The following is a 22,055-nucleotide window of genomic DNA, read 5'->3' on the forward strand; positions in this document are numbered from 1 at the left end:
CTAATTTGCATGGGATCCGGCTATCATCTTGTGCATGGATTCTGGCTGGGATTTATCTCTAACATTAACCTTCAAGCTAAGGGGTGGTGGAGACACCTGCAGCTTGTCTTTGAGGAGCAAAAACCTTGCAGCCGTGTGGCCCTTTGTGAACAAATCAGCAACTTGGCGTTCTGTTGGAATAAATTTGTCCAGAATATCTCCATTAATAACTTTTTCCCTAAAAAAGTGAAAATTGATTTCAATATGTTTTGTCCTTTCATGGAAAATGGGATTGGAGGCAAGGACAAGAACACTTGAACTATCACACCAGAGAATAGGAGGTTAGGTGAGCGGGACCCGCAGTTCTTTGAATAACATTCGGATCCAGTAAAGTTCGGTGGTGGTGATCGCCATGGCACGAATCCCTGCTTCTGTGCTAGATTGAGATACAACAGCTAGTTTCTTATAACCCCAAGATATAAGACATGAGCCAAGAAAAATTCCAAATCCAGTAGTGGATTTTCTATCATCCGGATTGCTAGCCCAATCCGCATCACTGTAAGCAGTTAATTGAAGAGAGTCACGAGTATAGAGTAAGCCATGGTCGAGGGTCCCCTTTAAGTAGCGGAGTACTCTCTTGGCAGCGATCCAATGGGTAGTTGTAGGGTTGTACATATGTTGACATAATTGATTGACTGAATATGCAATTTCAGCCCTTGTGATTGTACAGTATTGAAGAGCACCAACAACATGACGGTATTCAGTGGGGTCCAATAAAATCTCACCATCAAATTTAGACATTTTGGAGCTGAAGACACATGGTGCTGCATATGACTTAGATCCGGTCATCTTGACCCGATTTAGAAGAACTAGAATATACTTCGCCTGGCATAGGTGCAAACTGTTACGTGTCCGAGTGGCTTGAATCCCTAAAAAGAAACAAAGGGGCCCAAGGTCCTTGAGAGGGAATTCCTTTTGAAGCTACTGAATAATGTCCATAATAAACCCATAATTTGTACCTGTGATAATTATGTCATCCACATAGATTAGAATAAAAATATGGATTGAGCCTGAGTGATAAGTAAATAAGGAGGTATCCACAAGAGAGTTAATAAAGCCAAGATCCAATAAGGCAGTGGACAATCAATAGAACCGAGCTCGAGGACCTTGTTTGAGACCATATATCGCTTTGTGAAGACGACAAACATGATTAGGAGCTTGAGGATCGATGAACCCTTGAGGTTGTTCCATGAAGACCTCTTCCGTAAGATTTTCGTGTAAAAAGGCATTGGAAACATCAAGTTGTCTGATCGACCATTGAAAATAAGTTGCCAAGGCAAGAACTAGCTGAATGGTGGTGGGCTTGATGACTGGGCTAAAAGTCTCAGTATAGTCAACCCCACTTTTCTGTTGGAAACCCTTGGCCACAAGACGGGCTTTGAACTGGTCAATAGAACCATTAGGATGTTGTTTAATTTTGTATACCCATTTTGCACGAATTATATTTCGAGAGTGAGGCCGAGGAAAAAGAGTCCATGTTCCATTACAAATAAAGCATCATATTCTTGCTGCCTGGCATCCATCCAACGAGGGTCAGTTTTGGCCTTGGTAAATGACGATGGTTCCACATGAGGGAGCCCGGCATGGAAAGCTGTTATGGGATGTTTGGTGGAATAATACAAAGTAAATTTTGGAAATTGTTTTGGATAAGATGTTCCTATTTTGGATCGGGTTTGCATGGGATGATGAGGTTGAGGAGGTATGGAGGGGATCATGAGATCATCAGAGAAAGACGATGTAGATGCCATGATTAAAGGTGATGGGCTATTGGAAGGAGGTTCGGGTAAGAGATTTGCAGTGGGCACAATTTGAGGTGGTGAATCATTAAATTTGAATTGTCAAAGATTTCAGGAACGAATGATGGTAGAGAAGTAGAGATGCAAGGGGTAGTTGCTAAAACTATGGAGGAAAGAGGGGAGAGTATTACCTGCGAAGGAGCAAAGGCCGAATCTTGAATAGGCACGGGTGATGAGGGCTGTACCAATCCAGGATAAGAGTCTTCATCAAATACAACGTGAGGAGAAATATAGACTTTTTGGAGAGTGGGATCAAGGCAGTGGTACCCTTTGTGACCTGAGCTATAACCTAGGAAAATACATGGTTTGGTCCTAAATTCTAGCTTGTTGGGTGTATAAGGGCGTAGAAGGGGATAGCAAGTACATCCAAAATTTCGGAGATGTTGGTAATCTGGTGGAGAGGAAAATAATTTCTGGGATGGACTGATATTACCCAAAACTAGGGTAGGGAGCCGATTAATTAGATAAACTGCCATGTTAAAAGCATCTATCCAAAATCGTTAGGAAGTTTGGATTGTGCGAGAAGGGTGAGTCCCATTTCAAGTGGCGCAATTTTCTCTCTGCTAGGCTATTTTGTTCTGAAGTGTGGGGGCAAGATTGTCTATGGAGGATTCCATGTTGACCGAGGAAAGAGGAAAATTGATTTGAATTAAATTCACCTCCGCCATCAGTCTGAAATTTCTTGATTTTGCAGGAAAGTAAATTTTCTGTGAGACATTTGAATTTAACAAAGTTAGCAAATATTTTCGATTTATGACATATAGGATAAAATCATGTAAATCGAGTAAAATCATCTATGAATGTCACGTAGTAATGTCAACCGCTTGTCGAAGGGATAGGGGCCGTCCAAACATCAGAGTGAATTAATTCGAGAGGGGCACGTGTTTCGCGACTGGAGTCAGTAAATGGGAGTTTCTTGCTTTAGCCGAGTTGACAGGATTCACAAGTAGAGCTTTTATTTATTTCACTACAAATAGGTAAATTCTGAGATTTAATTAAAGATCGAACAATTTTATTATCTGGATGTCCAAGTCTTGAGTGCCATCCAGATGGGGTAGTTTTGATGCCTAGAAAAGCAATGGAGAAGGATGGAGGAGTAGTTGACGATGTTCTCTTATTCAGTTGAAGTGGATACAGCCCATTTTCACTCTTGCCTGCCAGAAGAGTTCCCTTGTCTTGGTGTCCTTCAAAAAGAAATGAGAAGCAGTGAGTTCAAAATAGCAACTATTATCTAAACAAAATTTTTGTATAGACAAGAGGTTAGTTGCAGCAGAGGGACAATGGAGAATATTTTTAAAAGCAAAGGTGGAATGTGCATATTTAATGAGAGTAGAACCAGTATTAGTTATTGGAAGTCCATCGCCATTAACAACCGCCACAGTTTTCCTTCCTTGAAATGGTTGCTTGTCAGTTAGAAAGTCTTCTTCAACAGTATTGTGATTATTGGCCCCACTGTCAAGGTACAGGTGGTATTTTCAATAGTGGCAATGGTTTGAGCAACCATGGCTGCAAGTTGGGCAGGAGGGTGTCGTCCTTGATAAGAGAAATCCATTCGGTGGAAGCAGTCCAAGGCACTGTGGCTACTTTTACCACAGATTTGGCAAGGAACTCGAGGAGTGGAGTTGTTTCCACCAGTATGAGCAGGAGTAGAGATGTTTGAGGGCTTCAGTTGAACAGGAAGCTTCTGTTGTATAATAGCCCGTGAGGAATATTTGGGGGAAGGTCCTCAAGGTCCATTAGAACGTCGGGAAGGTGGCTTCCCTAGTTTTGTGGACAGTAGAGCAAAGCTGTTGGTAACTGTGGAAACTTGTTATTGGTGATGTAATGAGGTTTCATGGTTCAAAAGTTCTGCCTGGAAATCCTCAAATGAAAACGCCTCATCACAAATTGCAAACGAGAAGGCAGTGACAAAGGATGTGTAGGAGGAGTTAAGTCCGCCGATAACAAATGAAATAAGGTTCTCATCAGGAACGATTTTGCCAACAGCAGCCAATTGATCAGCCCAAAGTTTGGCAAAGGCAAGGAACTTGGAACAAGACCTGTCTCCTTGCTATAAAGTCTAGAGTTGGCGCTTCAGTTGAGCAATGCGTGATGGAGAATGAAAGGCAAAACGTGTTGCCAGAGCTAGCCAAACCTGTCGAGCAGTGTTGAGTCCATAAACAGTTGACAACACTTTCTCGATAAGGGTAGCATTGATCCAACTAAAAAGGTATTGGTCTTTCTTGGTCCAGAGGACAAAGGCTGGATTTATTAAGGAGTCAGTTCCATCAGCAGAGGGAAGAAACTAGGGCGGGTAGATTTCAGTTCCATCTACTATGCCGAGAAGATCATAGCTTCAGAGAATCGGTAAAAACTGTGATAGCCACAGTAGGTAGTTGGTACCATCTAACTTGATGGAAATCAGCTGGGTAATGTTAAAAAAAAAAAAAAAAAGAGAGAGAGAGAAGGTGGTGGAGGAAGTATTTGATTCAGCCATAGGGATAGTGTTTTCAGATTTATATGCGTAAGCAAGGGGCTCTGATACCATAAAAGAGAAGATAATATTGGGAAAATGTTTTTGTATGTTATATTCAATAGGATGTGTATATTTATACATGATTGCAGGACTTACAATGAAAGGAAATAAGCCACAGTAAAGGGAAATGAATAGAAATATCCCTAAATCAAGCTATGCAATGTTCTGCACATTCAATCTAGGCAAGATGGCTGGGATATAATATGAAAATATGCCTAAACTGGGTCTGTAATGAGCACAAGATCTGTCATCTTGTGCATGGGATCCGGCTGGAATATGGAGGGCTCAAGATCTGTCATCTTGTGCATAGAATCTGGCTGATGTGCATGGGATCCAGCTGTCATCTTGTGCATGGAATCTGGCTAGGATTTATCTCTAACACTATTTATTTGATAGTTTTTATGATAGGATGTTTAAAGATTACATTTTCCTTAATTTTCAGTCGAAGCCTACTTAATTTCTTTGTTGAACTTCCCAAAATAGCTCACAACTAAGTGCAACCCCACCGAAATATTCCAATATTTAGCAAAATGTTTCCTAAAGATTTTCATAAAGTTTCCACCATTTTACTAAAAATGAAGAGAAAGTATGAAACTCTTCTTTGAGTTTTAAAAATATTATCTAGGGTTTTTGAAAATTTTCGTTTTTTGAAACAAAAACGCAAGCATATTAGAAGGGATTAGAAATCTCAAAGGTCTATACAATTTCAACCTTTTTTCTAATAGTTATTGGACTTTAAATTTTTCTAAATGGTTACTGTGTTTTCAACAAAATTTTCTCCAAGGAATTCTATGACGAATTCCTTAAAGTGGAAATTACACCAAACTTTACCTTAAAATTCAACATTCTAAAATCAAATGGGAAGTTTCACAATTCTAAAATCAGATTTTTTTATATTAATTATTTAAACAAACTAATAAAATTAAGAAAATCAAAACCCTACCCAATACCCAATACCCGTAATTCTCCTCCCTCTCTCCCTCCCTTCTCCGTCGTCTCTCCAGTGACATTGAACAACTACTGTGAGTGGCAAACCATAAGCATTCGCCGGTCTCCAACGTTCACAAATGCAGATAAGCACGCTAAGTTCGTTGTTGAGATTGGAATATTTTGCACTTCGGTCTCCCTTTTCACTTTGCAAGAAGCTACCGCACTCAACACCACCGCCAATCTCCCCTCTCTTTCTTTAATGAGAACATTGAGCATGGCAGCGAGTGGTGTCGTAGTGGATCTGGTGGTTTGTTGGTATTTTTGTTGGTTTTGAGGTTGTTGTTGGCGGTGGTGTGGTAGTGGATCTGGTTTTCTTGAATCTTGTTGGTGGCAATGGTGGTGGTGGTTTGTTGGTGGTTGTTGTGGTGGCAGTGATCTTGTTTGGTAGTGGTCACAGATTAATTGATTTATTGTGACCATTAAATTGGTTAATCCGTAACCAATAAACAATATACAACCAATAAAAAAGATAAATTGTGACCAAGAAATAATGTGTGACCTAAAAAATTAATAATTTGTGACTATTTAATAAGTTATTACCTATAATATTTGTGATTTGTGACTTATAAATAAATTGTGACGAATGAATTTTTGATCTGTAACCGATAAATAAATTGTGACCTACAAAATTTTTGAATTGTGACCGTAAAATAATTTGTAACATTAAAAAATTCTGATTTGTGATCGAAAAACAATATGTGGCTAATTAAATTGTAAATCTGCGATCAAATTATATAGATCCGTGACCTTAATGTATTTAATTAATAAAATATATAATTAATTAATTAAGTTATAAATAAATTTTAATGAATATTTGATTTTTGAAATTTGAAACTTTTATTCTTACTTTTGAAATGGACAATAGTTATCCTCTTACTTATGAAATTTTCCTTTCCTTAAAATATGTTTTCCTGAGTTATGAGGATGAAACTAATGGTTATAAACTCCGTGTTAGAGAATAGAATGGCTTTAAAGTCATTACAAGTAGAAATGTCATATTTCATGAAAATGACATGTCCTGTATTGTTTCTTCCAAACTTAAATTTGATAAAACTCCATTTATTAATGAAAAAGTTTTAGAAAATCAAAATGTTTACACAAATTGAATATGATAATCGAATTGAGGTGAAGACATTCCAATCTAAAACAGATCAAGCTCCGTCTGGTATTGTAATTGAGAATGAGTCTTAGGATCCCACTCTAGTTGACTCTCAATTGACAAGGGATAGAGGTAGAAAAAATAGGATTTCTCCTACTAGAATTAGTAGTGATGATTTCGTAATCCTTTTCTCTGTTTTGGAATCTTTTGATTCTAAACCTGCTACTTATGAAAAGTTGTTAACTATAAAGATTCTAATTTTTAGAAGGAGGTTATAAAAAATGAAATGGGGTCTTTGATTAAGAGTAAAATTTGGATTCTTGTCAACAGGTCTAAAAATCAGAAAATTGTTGATTGTAAGTTGGTTTATAAAATTAAACAAACTGAGTCTAATACTAAAAATAAGATATACAAAACTAGATTAGTACCTAAGGGGTTTATAGGAAGGGCGGAAATTTATTATAATGAAATTTTTTCATCTGTTGCAAAATATACTTCTAGTAGAACCTTACTTGCCTTAACTGTTCATTTTGATAGGGAATTGGATCAACTTAATGTAAAATCTAGTTTTTAAAATGGTAATCTAGATGAGATTATATATATGAGTCAACCTAGAGGTTTTGAGATTAAGTCAAAATTTGAAAAGATTTGTTTGTTTGGAAAAAAAAAAAAAAAAAACAAAAAATTCCTCTTTATGGTTTGAAGCGAAACCCTAACAATGGTATAAGAAATTTAATTCACATATTCAAACCTTGGGATTTGTTAAAGTAATTTTGATTCATGTTTCTTCTGTAAGGGTGTAGGTGGTTCTAAATCTATTTATATGCTGTAATATGTTGATGATATACTTCTTGATTGCTATGATAAACTGAGAAGGACAAAATTAAAATTTGAGTTTGAAATGAAAGATCTAGGTCAAGTTAAGAGAATTTTAGAAATGAAAATTAAAAGAGATGGAAAGATTATACTCTTTATGTGAATTAATTTTAATATGTGAAAGTGTTGGAAAAATTCTCTATGATCGAATGCAAAGATGTTACACTGCATCCTGTAAAACATTTTAAACTGTCAAGTGAACAGTCACTTAAAACAAATGAAGAATTTGAAAAAATGAGTAAAATACCTTATGTCAATACTGTTGGATTTATTATTAATTTAATGGTATGTATTGTAGCTTATTTGGCTCATGGCATAAGTATTTTAAGCAAATTTATGACTTATCGAAGTGGAAACACATTAGATTGCAATAAATTGGATACTAAAATATTTAAAAACGTACATCTGGGCTAGGTTTGAAGTTTAAAAAGTGTAATGAAGGAATAATTTTGAAGGGCTACACAGATTTTGATTTTGCAAATGATTTAGATAAGAGAAGATACATCCTCTTATATTTTTATACTTTGTGATCGGTGCATTAGTTGGCAATTCCAACTGCAAAAGATTGTGGCCGTGTCTTCTACCGAAGAAGAATATACAGCATCCATTGATGCTACTAAGGAAAGATTGTGGTTTAGGGATTATTAAAAAAAAAAGAGGGGTTTTATCGATGAAATTATCAGATTATATACTAATAATCAAAGTGCAATTCATTTTAATAAGAAGCTCTATATCATGATAGAACTAAGCATATTATAATAAAATTTCATTTTGTAATGGACGTGATAGAAAAAATGTTAGTTTAGTAAAGACCCCTACTTAGTTTAATGCTTCTTATCTTGGTACCAAAGTTCTTCCTTTGAATAAATTAGAAATTGCTCGAGGATTCCAAACATTACTTGAAAGGTAGTATACTTAGAATATCAAACTTCATCAGTTTTTGTTTTTGAACCAACTCTACATTTTTTAGGTTTGCCAGAGCATATGAAATTAGGTTGGCATTATTCCAGATACATTAATTAAAGCCAAAATTAATTTAGGGGGTGTTTGAGAGTAATTTTTATATAAAAATACATTTTAGAATAGTAACTTGACGGGAAGTGTGTTGTTGAAAAATAAGGAAATTTTTTTTATTTATATGTAATATTATTTTGATAAAGAATGTGTGGTTGAAAAGAAGAAAAAGAAAAATACATTTTGAAAAAAAAAAATGAACACCAAACGGGATTTAGTAAGGTGGAGATTGTTGAAACACTGATGACCTCACTATATGGTTGACTTTTAATCAAATTTGATCAACTTTTATGAAAGCGTGTTCGATGAATTTTGGCTTTTGGTTTGGTGCAACCTGGCCTTACATGTGACACGTTTATGAGCGTTGGATCTATGGTTTTCTAGGTCATATAAGACAATTTCTAAGAAACTCCCTATTTTTCAAGAACGTTTCCTATCATGTGGAGAGCATCTATAAATTTAGAAAATTAAAAGTTTGAAGCTCTCCAACAAGCGCTTTATATTTAATACTTAATTTTATAATTTTCAAAAAAATATTTATTATTTTTCTCTAACTTTTATTTTAACTAACTATTTGTTTATGAGCGTTGGATTTATGGTTTTCTAGGTCATATAAGAGCATTTCTAAAAATATCCCTATTTTTCAAGAACGTTTCATATCATTTGGAGAGCATCTATAAATTTAGAGAATTAAAAGTTTGAAGTTCTCCAACAAGCGCTTTATATTTAACACTTAATTTTACTATTCCCAAAAAATATTTATTATTTTTCTCTATCTTTTATTTTAACTAACTTTTCTTTAAATGATTTTATTATTTTCCTTTATTGAAAATTGAAACATTTGGAATGCATTTAATTACAGAGATTGAGTTTCACTCTTCGAATTACTCTCTAGATTAAAATATTAATTTAAAGTGTCCCTTGAAGCATGATTTTAGTGATTGTCTCTTTAAAATAGAGAACATCTCATGTTTGAAGATTGTTTTAGAGATGCTCTAAATAGCCACTTTTAATTATTTTACACACAGTTTGTATGTGTTGCTGTTTAAGGGTTTCTTCTCATGTTTACTTACAAATCCATTCTTCATTCTTTGTAATCTTGAGTGAATTTCTTGATGTACAAAGTGTGTAAATGTGAGATTGGAGTGTGGTTTATTATAGTAAACTTGTATATGTACAGCAAGAGAGAAACACCTGAAGAAATTTTTTATTTTTTCATACATTTGTACATGTTGATATTGGCTTATTTTAGTGATATGGAGCAATATTTAATATGTAGATGCTCAATGGATGAGTAGCGTTTAAACTACGTAAACATCTGGACTCGTTAGTGGGTGAAAATTCATGTCTTCAATTTTTTACATTCTACGAGTTTACTTTCTGAAATTATTATGTTAAACAAACGATTTAAGGACCAACACGGCTGTAAATGAAATTTAGAGTTTGTTTGATACAGCTTAAAAATCAATTAAAATCAATTTTTTTACCGTTATTTCACTATTCCAGGCATCATTTTTTAATTCTTCTCTCACAGCTAGAACTCACTTTATCTATAACGATCAAATAATCAATTATCAAAATCATTACCAAACAATTACTTAATCATTTTTAAATAATCTAAAAATTAAACCAAGTGGAAATATATCCACCTTGACGCTGTGGGAACCAAAGAAGCCGGCCTGGACGGCAAGAAGGTGGGGACTGCAACTGGCACATATGACCTTGCAGAGGAACTCCAATATTGTCAAGATTAATATAGTTTTTTTTCTGGTTTTTTAATGAAAGATTACTATATGTCTCATTTTCAAGTATAATCTTAATTATAGCGCCATGCAACGACATACATAATAGTTCTCCACATTCTTTGCAGCTATTCCGACCACCACCACAATGTCCGCCACCACTACTTCAGCTCAAATCCTCCGCTACACGACTTCTTTCCTCTCCGAAACGCTTTCTCAATCCCACCTCCGCCACCATCTCTTCACCACGTTCCTCGAAAAACTTTCTTCTTCCGATCAAACAACCCTCAAACTGCTCAAGTTTGCCTCTGAAACTCTAGAAAATTCATTCTCCACCAATAGCTCCTCAATTCGCTCCTCCTCTCTCCGCCTCGCCGAAGAACTCCTCTCTAAATCTGAAAACCCATTTGCTTCATTTCTTTTATCCTTGGCTTATTCACATTGCCGTCGTCCCATTGATGCATCCCTTTGTCTTCTTGATGTTTTTTATGCAGACCCTTCATTTACTAGAGTAGAAATTGCACCCTTTCTGTTTGAAGAATTGTTTCTGGTTCATTTTCTTCCTATATTAGAATGGTACAACGACCAAAGAAACAAGATTCTGTCTTCTTTATCACTGAATACAGATTACAATAGTGATGACCATTCAATTGTTTCAAATACGACAGTATTGTCGAAAATGAGTGGGGATCAAGCAACATCACTGAAGGATTTGGAGAGGGATTACGAAGATTTACTCGATGAAAATTGCAGGAATTTTGTTGGATTTTTTAAAGAGGTTTTGCAAAACAGAGATAGAGGCCAATTGATTATTCCACCACCAGTGGTGTTGCAGAAGAGTAAAAGGGGCGATAAATTTCATCATCGTGAGGAAAAGAAGATTGCAATACAGAAATTCGGATCAAGGAACGGACGGTATAATGTAATGTTCTCTTTGTTGAATTCTTCTGCTATTTCCGACTGGCGAATCCGTGACTGATATTTATCTCATATTTATGTCCACTTGAATTAGTTTATACTTATAGGATTCATTGCATTGAAGTTGCATTCTTCACAAGTATTATCATTAGGAATCTTAGACATTTGTGGTTTAGATTACAAATCCCAATTCAAGATTTTTTGGTTCGAGAAATCAAGATATGAAAATCGAACCCACAATACTCAAAACTTAGTTTAGTTCTCCCTAATGTTCTCCACTTTTCCATCAAATGAATATTAATAGCATAAAAACAACCTTGTCATTTGTTGTTTGGAGGACTTGATCTTATTACTCATTTTTTAGGGGGGGAAAAATGCACGTCTTATTGAGATCACTCTGTTTAGGGTGTCTCTATCATGAAACGGCAAGTATGAATGCTTAAAATATTTCAAGGAATTTAATCTATATTTGTTTAATGCTTGGATTTTTCTGAATTAGTCCAGATATGCAATTACAAGACTTGACATCAAGTATTATAAAATTTCTTTATTTTTCAAGTCTTTTTTATTTATATTTCTATATATTTTCATGATAATAGAAAAATAAATGCAATTCCTGCAAAATTCTATTGTTAATCCTGAACCTTTTGGTAGGTAATCTGAATCTTGAAGTTTCTATTGAAAGACAAGATTTATTTGACTTGGTACTTGCCCTTTTTGGCTCTATTTGTTTTAAATAACTCAAATTGTTCTTATAATAATTCTGCAGCCAATGTGGACTGAAGGAGATGTATCAGTTGAATTTAATAGGAATGGGGTGAAAAGCCTATCAAAATTTCCATCCTTGATTCCTGAAAGAGTCTCTGCAAAAATCCTCATAGATGAAAGATCATCAAAGATATCTGAAACAGCGTCCATTCATCACTTGGAGGCGACACTCGAGTCTTGTACCTATGACAACTTGAATAATTATTCTTCTTCGGATTCTGAGGCTGAACAAGAGGTAATCGATATGAACAATGATAACATGTTTTCTATAGTCTGATATACCAAAGCTTTTTTATTTTAGTTATTTATATAGGCACTGTGTAGGAAAAGATCCAAAAAACGGCATCATTTGACACAAGACAAAGTCAATCCAAGAAGCAAAAGCAATTCTTCTTGGCAGAATCCAGCCGGTATGTGATTTCCAAAGTACTAATCACAACTTTTATTGTCTGTAACTCTAATTTTAAAATTTGACATTCCTGGTATATCAGTTCTCCAGATCATCTCATGGAAGACTCTGATAACCAGGCCAGTGGAGGAAAGAGTACACCTCCGAAGGATTTTGTCTGCCCTATAACAACACACGTTTTTTATGATCCTGTAACTCTTGAGACAGGTCAGACTTATGAACGAAAAGCAATTCAAGAATGGATTGACAGGGGAAATTCGACATGTCCCATTACACGCCAGAAGCTGCATGGCACACAACTGCCTAAAACGAATTATGTGCTTAAACGTCTGATTGCAAGCTGGAAAGAGCCGAACCCCAGTTCAGATATTGCTAAATCCGAGGCCGTGAAACCAGTTAATGAAAATAAATTCAAACCGGCAATTCGTTCAGCTTCTCCTAATAGTGTTATAAGCCAAGCGACCACAGACGTCACCATGAGTGAGTTGAGACTTGCAATCACTGACTTGTGCACATCAGAAATTTTGAGGGAATCAGAACTGGCAGTCCTCAAAATTGAGCGGTTCTGGCAAGAGGCAAATACGGAGATGGAAATGCAATCCTTGCTCTCAAAACCTCCTGTTATTAATGGTTTTGTCGAGATACTGTTCAATTCAGTGGATCCTCGAGTACTGGGAGCAACTGTTCTGCTCCTATCTGATCTTGGATCAAGAGATGACAGTGTTATCCAGACACTTACTAGGGTAGATTCGGATGTTGAATGCATTGTCGCACTTTTTAAGAAAGGGTTATTGGAAGCTGTTGTATTGATTTATCTATTGAAACCTTCTTCTATAAGCCTCGTAGAAATGGAAATGGTGGATTCCCTTACAGAAATACTTAGTAGCATAAAAAATACTGAGTTTCCGAAAATGTTTATGAAGCCTGAAAAAGCTTCAGTGATTCTCCTAGGACAGATTCTTCGAAGTTCTGATGATTCAAGTATATCCGAAAGTGTTAGAACCATCCTTTCAACAAAAGCAATTGAGAATATCATAGTTAGCTTGGATGCTGAAGGGGTGGAGGAAAGGATTGCTGCTGTAGGTATCTTATTGAGATGCATACTGGAGGATGGAAAGTGCAGGAACATCATAGCTGAAAAAGCCGTATTAACCAGACTCTTGGAGAGTTTTATGGTGGTAAATGATGTCGAACGATTTGAGATAGTTCATTTTCTGTCCGAACTAGTCAAATTGAACAGGTATTGCTGCGTCCGTTATGGTTTCAGTAACATGAATCAACACGTGACTCACTATATCTAACTTCTGCAGAAGAAACCTCAACGAGCAAATTTTGCACATCTTGAAAGATGAAGGTGCTTTTAGTACAATGCACACCCTTCTTACATTTCTACAAAATGCTCTCGAGGATCAGTGCCCTATTGTCGCTGGTTTGCTTCTGCAACTTGATCTGCTTGTGCGTCTCTCTCTCTCTCTCTCTCTCTGGGTGTGTGCATGTGTACTCTCGTGTTTGTATTCTTGGTTTAACAACTGATTTATACCTTATAGGAGGAACCAAGAAAAATGAGTATATACCGAGAAGAGGCCATAGATACTCTTATTTCATGCCTAAAAAATTCAGAGTACCCTGTTGCTCAAATTGCTGCTGCAGAGACAGTTTTGTCCCTACAAGGAAGGTTTTCTTATTCAGGGAAATCCCTTGCCAGGGCCATTCTCCTGAAACGTGCAGGACTTGACAGAAGTTATAAAACCTTTATGCAGAAGGATCAGCGTCGCCAGCAAATATTTGATGAAACTCAAGAAACTATGGTTAGATTTCCATTTATCATTTGGCACTTTAGAAATCCATTCATTCTTTAAGATCAGCAAAGATAGCATCTTCTCAAAATTTCAATTCCATGACACTTTCTTGTCAATTCTCATTTTGATTTCTTAAATATTTACTATTTTAAATTTTTAATGTTGCCAACCGAATCCATAGGAGGAAGAGCAAGCTGCCGAGTGGGAAAGAAAAGTGGCATTTGTTCTTGCCAGCCATGAATTTGGACTACTGTTTGAGGCTTTGGCTGAAGGCCTAAAAAGTAGATATGCAGAGCTACAATCAGTATGCTTCATGTCCGCCACTTGGCTCATATACATGCTCTCTGTTCTTCCAGACACGGGGATACGAGGGGCAGCACGTGTATGTTTGCTCAAGCACTTTGTTTCAATTTTCAAATCCGAGAAGAACACTGATGACAGAGCACTCTCCATGCTTGCACTGAACAGCTTTGTCCGTGACCCTGGTTAGTGTGGCAATTTAATCAATGAATGAAAATTATACACTGAGTTTTTTGTTCTTATGTGGATTTTTCTTTTCGAGTATTTCCTTATCCTAGACAGACCAATAAAACAATGTGAAAAGGAATGAAATTTAGGTTAGCATCATTCAAAAGTTGATTAGGTTTTTCCCTTTCTTCATGTTATGTCTATCTTTCAAAATCAAGAGTAATATCTGCAGAGGATAATGAACATTGTGACTTTTTAAACGAATGGGGTTCTCATAAAGTATACGTATTGCAAATTTCAGACGGATTGCAAGATCTTACTGTCCACATGAAGGATATTTTAAAAGGCTTGAGGGAGTTGAAGAAATCATCTGTCTTGGCATTTGAGATGCTACAAGTCTTCTCTGAAGAGCATGACAACAGTGCAGTAAGTTTTTTACACATCCACTTTTTCAGATGGAATCTACCAGTTTATATACTTATCTGATGTTCATGGGCTGTAGGATCTTTGGAATCATAAAGAATTAGCTCAAGAAGATTGCAGCATCAATGGTGAAGTTCTTTCAATTGCTTCCTTTAGAGGCAAAATTTTCTCCGGCCACTCAGATGGAATAATAAAGGTCAGTCTATCGTTCTTGAATCTGTATGCACTTTTGTTCAAATGTTTTATTTTCATTCATCTAATAATTCTTACTTAAGAACATGGCCAATTTCATGGACAATCGTATAATTTGTTTTGAACTGAGATTGATGGCATCCATTTCCTTTTTAATGCTAAAGGTATGGACTTGTAAAGGTACCTTACTGCATCTCGTCCAAGAAATTCAAGAACACAGCAAGCCAGTTACCAGCTTAGTAATGCTGCATTCAGCAGGGAAACTATACAGTGGTTCCCTTGATAAGACTGTGAGGGTATGATACTCGTGTGTTTTAAAAAAGACTCATTGAGTCAATTTGGTTTTGTTACCACAAAACCAACAAAATTCGTGCTCAGAATAGATCATATCAATTTCCTTCAAACTAATAGTATAAAGCTTAGTTAATGCAAAAAGTTTGCCTTACTTTTGGTAGGTTTGGTCAATTATGGAGGAAGGAATTCATTGTGAACAGGTTCACGAAACGAAGGATCATATCAACAGCCTTGTAGTTTCAAATAACATTGCTTGCTATATTCCACAAGGAGTTGGGATCAAGGTAAACGATAAAATCTGTTTTCTTGATATTTTCTTTGCATCTTCTTTTTAACTATTCGTAATTTGAAGTCTAGTTTTAGTGATTACTCTATGTTCGAGTAGAATAAAAATTTGCAGGCCTTTGTGTTGAAATGTTGATTTCGACTTGTTATTTTAAGGTACACTCATGGAATGGATCCTCCAAAGTACTAAATCAGAACAAGTATGTCAAGTGTTTAGCTCTCGTACAAGGAAAACTATATTGCGGGTGCCATGACAATAGCATTCAGGTACAAAAAAATTACATTTTCGTTTATTCATTATACGTACAAGGTCCATACATAAATCGTCGCTTGACTAATTTTACAGGAAATCGATTTAGTCAGCGGAACAATAGGAAACATTCAGACTGGCTCCAAGAAATTACTAGGGAAAGCATATCCCATCTATTCACTGCAAGTTCAAGATGGACTGATATATTCAGCTGGTCCTTCTCTTGATGGAGCAAATGTTAAGGTATTATTCCCCTAACCTCGCGCAAAGTAGAAGGTCGTCACTATTTTTCTATTATAACTAATGATAAAAATTTCTTAATGCTGATGTGACAAAAGAATCGTAAGTATGATTATCTGAATGTATAAACTTATGGTTCTCTTGCCATGTTAATAGTAAGAAGTTTTTATTCAGCCCACAATGAACAGGAGATCATATCTGTTATAATTATTATCATGAAGCTGAAGTTTTCTTTTTGTTGGCATTTCCTTTGAAAAGATTTGGAGCACTTCGAATTACAATATGGTCGGATCACTGCCATCAACCTTGGATGTTCGAGAAATGGTTGTGAGCTCCGAACTAATATATTTGGGATGTAAGAGTGGTATCGTCGAAGTTTGGTGCAAAAAGAAGCAAACCAGAGTAGAAACACTTCAAAGTAATCCCAACAGCAAAATTCTTTGCATGGCTCTTGATAATGATAAAGATATTTTAGTTATCGGGACATCTGATGGAAGAATTCAGGTAATGTACTGCTAAAATCTGCTCTTAAACGCGCAAGATGCACGAACATGGACTAATAACTTCAATTTTCTTCATGCAGGCATGGGAGCTGAGCTGAATAAGTTAGTATAAAGAATCGAAGGTGAAGAAATGTAACATTTTTTACTAGGAATAAGCATATCTGTATCAGCTATTCAATGTTTATATTTTTAATATCAAAAGACGACATAGTTTATGCACAAAAACCAGTCTTACTGAATTAAGTTTCCAGACTGGAGGATTGTATATAAATATATTTAATATTGAAGATCGTCCTAGAGAATAATTAAAAAAAAATTAATTAATTGTTCCAAATTCTTTCATTTGTGGGTGATTTTAGCTTATCTTTTTATCTTTTGTTTTATCCTTCATGAATGGTTGCTTGGTTTCTGTTTGGTGGAGACTAAGATCAGATTTTAGTAAATTTTTTTAATAAAAGTTCACGAAATATGTCGTCACAAAGTTGTGAGTCCCGTAAAATATGTAGTTAAAATTAAATGTTAATTTTGATTTAGAATTAAAATCTAATTTTAATCATACCAAACAGGGCTTAGATATCTTTTTATAATACTTGTAACGACCTGGGTTGAGCTCAGGGACGGACCCACATGGGATCATGTGGGGTCAAATAACCTCACAGTTTTTTGGATTTTTCCTCCCTCCTACTGAAAACATAATTTTTCTCTCTCTCTCTCTCTGCTTGCTCCCAACAGCCAAGTGACCAACCCAATTAATTTCCTAGCCCAATGCCCAAAAAACTCAAATCCTAAATCTATATCCATATCATGTAGTTCATATCCATTAGTTAGTCCATAAATATATCATATAATCCACCGATTTCTTCCCAAAGTGCAAACATCGAATACGAATAGCAAACCACTAATTTCTCCTTTTTGTTCATAATACGTTGTTCGAAAAAAAAAATATTTTTGACCCCACAATTCGAACTGTTTGGGTCCGCCCCTAGTCGAGCTTGTTCTAGTCTAGGGCGAAGACGTGTTGTGTCCTCTTGAGCATGAACAGCCCAATTGATCTAGTCCAAAGACGTGCAAGGTCATCTCGAGATTTGGTGACCCAATATTAAACTCCGGTCGTGTCCAATTACCATGTTAGGTATGTTTAGTAGTTGAATCAGTGTCAAACCCTATGACTGGTCGATCTTAACACAAAACTGGTTAATCGATTCAGTTAAACCGATTTTATTTTCAAAAAAATGACAGAAGTACAATTCTCTTTACATCTCTTGGGAGGTTATTATTAGCACATGAGAGTTAGTTTGACAAGACATGACATGGATTAAGCTTGTGTATCAAGTCAAGTAAATATTTGGGTGGAGTTTATTTCATGCTTATAAGCATGAGATCATGAAATAAACCTCACCCAACTGCATATTTGATGTGCTCAACTAGTCGATCACACATTAGATATGATTTATGTATATCCCATTACAAGTTTGATATAAGTCAAGAATGGCCGACGTGACCTAATTTACACACTATTGCCAACTATAGAGGAAGACAATTAGCTAGAACACCATTCTCCCCGACCTCTGTAATCGTTATAAATTGATTCCTGATGGACACAAAAGCGATTTTATCTGTTTTTTTCGTAACTTAATGGACCGATGACACAAAATAATCGCTTTCCTTAGCTTTTAGTGGAAAACTTGGCAATCAATTCTCTTATAATTCATTGATATTTAATATTATATTCCTTGGCTTTTGCAATTAGTGCTCCACGATACAAAACAAAAATTATAGTTATGAATTTAATGAAGAGAAAAATAAATGAAGTAGCCGTTCCACCCCATGTAATCCATAAAGGAAGAAACAAACTATTCTAGTTTCCTCCGGTTGGAGCTTGTAGAAATTGAACTCTCCTTTTCTCCCTCAACTCATTTTCACTTGTAAACCAAAAGGGTTTTTTTCCCGGTTGAGAAAATATGGAGAATTCAGACGTGGAAAAGACTCCTGCGCCACTCGCTAGACGTAAAGGAGGTATTCGGACAATGCCTTTCGTTATAGGTAAATTTTATATCTTTAGTCGAGTCGAATACTGCAGATAAAGTATGCCATGATTTATATATATATGCTGATTTGTATATTTTGTGAATTCAGCAAATGAGGCATTTGAAAAGATAGCAAGTTTTGGACTTCTGCCAAATATGATATTGTATCTTACCATTGAGTATCATTTTGATGCTGCAACTGGAACAAGCATTTTGTTCATCTGGCTAGCCATTTCGAACTTCATGCCAATCTTGGGAGCTTTCCTTTCTGATTCATATTTGGGTCGATTTATTGTGATTTGCATGGCAACAATTGTTAGTCTTATGGTTAGAAATTCCTTTCCCCTCAAACTCTTCCTTGCATAGATTGATCTAACCAAACATACACTACGAAAAATTCGGAAGAAAAGTGAGTTTTGGGTCTCAACCTATTTAACTCTTTGAATCTGGATCCTTGCGTCATCATTAATGCAAACGTTAAAATTGTACACGATGGATTTTCGTCCCTAATTTTCGAAAGTTAGTTTGGGTCTCAACCTATTTAACTCTTTGAATCGGGATCCTTACATTAAAATTATACTTGACTTTCAAGTGACTTAATGTTGATTATGAAGCGGTTTGATCATTTTTATCTTCAGTTTTTAAGTTACATGTGATTAATTTTAACGTCCACATAGAATATTTTCATCGATTGAGGATCCAATTTTACTTATTTAAATAGGTTAAGAATACAAAACCTCTCTTCTGAGAGTTGGAGACTCATAATCAATTCGATTAAAAGGTTAGAGAGCGCAATCGTAAATTTTCCTAAACATACCGGTGGAAAGAACTAGCAGTGAGTAAACCTCTAACGAAATTTCATGTTGCTTCTTAAACTTCATTTTTATGCTGGTTTGGGAAGGCTTAAAAAGTTTTTTAACTATTAAAGTCAAAATAAACAATTAATTTTAACCACAAGTTTCTTAGAATCCATAAATTTTATCAACTTTTCAATCACAAATTTGATCCATAAATATAGCAAAGTTTTGAGTTAGGTGAGATCAACTTGAAAATAATACGAAGTTTGGCGACCGAAATGAAATGTCGCTAAAAGTTCAGTCCACCAAAGTTTTAACCCTAAAAATACATATGATCATTTGAATTCGCTTTGATTGCAGGGACTGATTGTACTGTGGTTAACAGCCATACTTAAACAGGCAAGGCCACCTTCTTGTGATCCATCTAAAGGAAATTGTATCAAACCAAATGCAGGCCAGATTGCACTTCTTTTCACATCATTTGTGCTGATGTCCATTGGAGCTGGTGGCATTAGGCCATGTTCTTTAGCATTTGGAGCTGACCAATTCGAAAACCCAGAAAACCCGAATAACGAAAGGATTATGCAGAGCTTTTTCGGATGGTATTATGCTTCTGTTGGGCTCTCACTCATGATTTCACTCACAGTAATAGTTTATATTCAAAACGAATACGGTTGGATCGTTGGGTTCGGAGTACCGGTTGGCCTCATGTTGGTGTCTGCCATTGTTTTTTTCTTCGGTACAAATCTTTACATTAAGGTGACGCCAAGCAAGAGTTTGTTTACTGGTTTTGCTCAAGTTATAGCAGCGGCTCGGAAGAATAAACACGTAGATTTCCCGTTAAAGGATTCCGATGGATGCTATTATCGTGGCAATGATTCAAAACTTGTTGCTCCAACACGAAGATTAAGGTTAGTTTATATAGTTATTGAAGTATTAGTTTTAAACTTCTACGATGCCAAGAATATTATAATTAGTCTCTCATAAGGCAAAAGTCTTTAAGTTCAAATTTTGAGAGACGCGATGGAAATTCGTGAAGGTTAACATCCATACAGTGTCACCATCGGAGATTCAAAATGTGAAGAGAATAAGTCATGCTACCCTTGTTCAACAATTTATAGCAAGTCTTCGTGGCTATAATTATAGCAATAGAGGGCGTGACCTTTATTCACCCAAAGCCAAAAATACTCTGCATGTTTGTCACACGCAACTTTCTTTTCACGACAGTCAATCCCAAACAAAAATACTCATATTACATTTGAGGGTTTCAATCGCCACTTTCTTTCCGTGACAGTCAATCCCAAGATGATACCTCGATAGTTATTCCATCACTGATATGATATTATAGACGGGAACATCCAGTACACGGTTTCTCTACTACTTTCTTGGCAAATCTTGAGCTAGTAACTGATTAGTAGTATTGCCAAACCTTGAGGTGCACAAATAAAGCTCTGATATCCATTTTCTTATGTGCTCTTAGGTTCCTAAACAAGGCCTGCATAATTCAAAACCCGCAGAAAGAATTAAACCCTGACGGTTCAGCTTCAGATCCATGGAGTCTATGCACGATCCAGCAAGTAGAACAGCTCAAATCACTGATCAAAGTACTCCCCATGTGGTCGACCGGCATTGTCATTGCCATCACCATTAGCCAACACTCGTTTCCAGTACTCCAAGCAAACACCTTCAACAGACACTTCATTGGAAAGTTCAGCATCCCTGCTGCCTCCTTCGGCCTGTTTGGAATCCTTACTTTAACACTATGGATAGCTATATATGATCGAATCCTCGTCCCTTACCTAACAAAGTACACCAAAGACCCTCGTGGGATTCCTGTCAAATACCGTATAGGAATCGGGTTATTGATTTCTTGTCTCTCCACGACCGTGTCAGCATTGGTTGAGAAAAAGCGTCGCTCAAGAGCCCTTGAAGAAGGATTAGCAGAACTTCCACATGCAGTGGTGAACATGACTGCAATGTGGATAGTTCCACAGTATTGTTTGAGTGGATTGGGCGAGGCGTTCAATGCCATCGGCCAGATCGAGTACTATTATTCGCAGTTCCCCAACAACATGGCTAGTATTGCAGTGGCACTTTTCGCGTTGGGAATGGCCGTTGCTAACTTGATTGCAAGCTTAATAGTTAAAATTGTGGATGATTGTTCGAAAAAGGGAGGGAAAGAAAGTTGGGTTTCGACTAATTTGAACAAGGGACATTATGATTATTATTGGTGGATTCTTACAATGCTTAGTGTGGGAAATGTGTTCTACTATATCATTATCAGCTATTTTTATGGGAATTTTGAAGAAGAAAAGGTTTGGAACGAGGATGACGACGAGAATATCAAGGATGGAAATGGGGACATCATTGAGATGGCAAAATCAAAAGATTCTCCAAAAATTTTAGCTATTAATTGAGTTATGTTTGCTTTTACTGTTTGGCAAATGTGTAGAAACTTGTTACATGAATCAACTACCAATAAATATATCCTAGTTTATAGTCAGATTTCGAACTGTTTCTATACAGTATTCGACTGAGTATAAACTACAATATGGTTCTAATTTCCATTTTTCTTTTTTCTTTTTTTGTTTTTATTTTCGGGTTCGAGTAA

General features: G+C 36.0%; 3 protein-coding genes across 4 annotated transcripts; 2 read left to right on the forward strand and 1 right to left on the reverse strand.

Annotated features, from left to right (window-relative positions):
* Nucleotides 1–828, reverse strand: LOC111399813 (uncharacterized mitochondrial protein AtMg00810-like). The gene is made up of 2 exons (XM_023027307.1): nucleotides 356–828; nucleotides 1–217 (listed from the first exon to the last, which is right to left on the reverse strand). The coding sequence occupies exons 1-2, from the start codon at nucleotides 826–828 to the stop codon at nucleotides 1–3; spliced, it is 690 nt and encodes a 229-aa protein (XP_022883075.1).
* A 9,353-nt stretch (nucleotides 829–10,181) lies between these two features.
* LOC111399396 (putative E3 ubiquitin-protein ligase LIN-1) lies at nucleotides 10,182–16,911 on the forward strand. 2 transcript variants are annotated; one of them, XM_023026677.1, is made up of 15 exons: nucleotides 10,182–10,993; nucleotides 11,759–11,992; nucleotides 12,082–12,167; nucleotides 12,249–13,406; nucleotides 13,477–13,621; nucleotides 13,714–13,974; nucleotides 14,147–14,450; nucleotides 14,735–14,859; nucleotides 14,936–15,052; nucleotides 15,213–15,344; nucleotides 15,504–15,626; nucleotides 15,784–15,894; nucleotides 15,974–16,120; nucleotides 16,376–16,621; nucleotides 16,701–16,911. In XM_023026677.1, exons 1-15 carry the CDS (start codon nucleotides 10,220–10,222, stop codon nucleotides 16,716–16,718), a joined length of 3,981 nt encoding a protein of 1,326 aa, XP_022882445.1. In that variant the 5' UTR covers nucleotides 10,182–10,219; the 3' UTR covers nucleotides 16,719–16,911. The 2 variants fall into 2 exon arrangements, with proteins under 2 accessions (XP_022882445.1, XP_022882444.1); XM_023026676.1 differs by having other exon boundaries at nucleotides 10,183–10,993; nucleotides 12,071–12,167; nucleotides 12,374–13,406.
* A 1,670-nt stretch (nucleotides 16,912–18,581) lies between these two features.
* LOC111399814 (protein NRT1/ PTR FAMILY 1.1-like) lies at nucleotides 18,582–21,861 on the forward strand. The gene is made up of 4 exons (XM_023027308.1): nucleotides 18,582–18,663; nucleotides 18,757–18,974; nucleotides 19,805–20,355; nucleotides 20,925–21,861. Exons 1-4 carry the CDS (start codon nucleotides 18,582–18,584, stop codon nucleotides 21,859–21,861), a joined length of 1,788 nt encoding a protein of 595 aa, XP_022883076.1.
* Nucleotides 21,862–22,055: the final 194 nt, after the last annotated feature.

The sequence above is a fragment of the Olea europaea genome, chromosome 9 (genome assembly GCF_002742605.1).
Source record: "Olea europaea var. sylvestris chromosome 9, O_europaea_v1, whole genome shotgun sequence".
In the NCBI taxonomy this organism is placed as follows: domain Eukaryota; kingdom Viridiplantae; phylum Streptophyta; class Magnoliopsida; order Lamiales; family Oleaceae; genus Olea; species Olea europaea.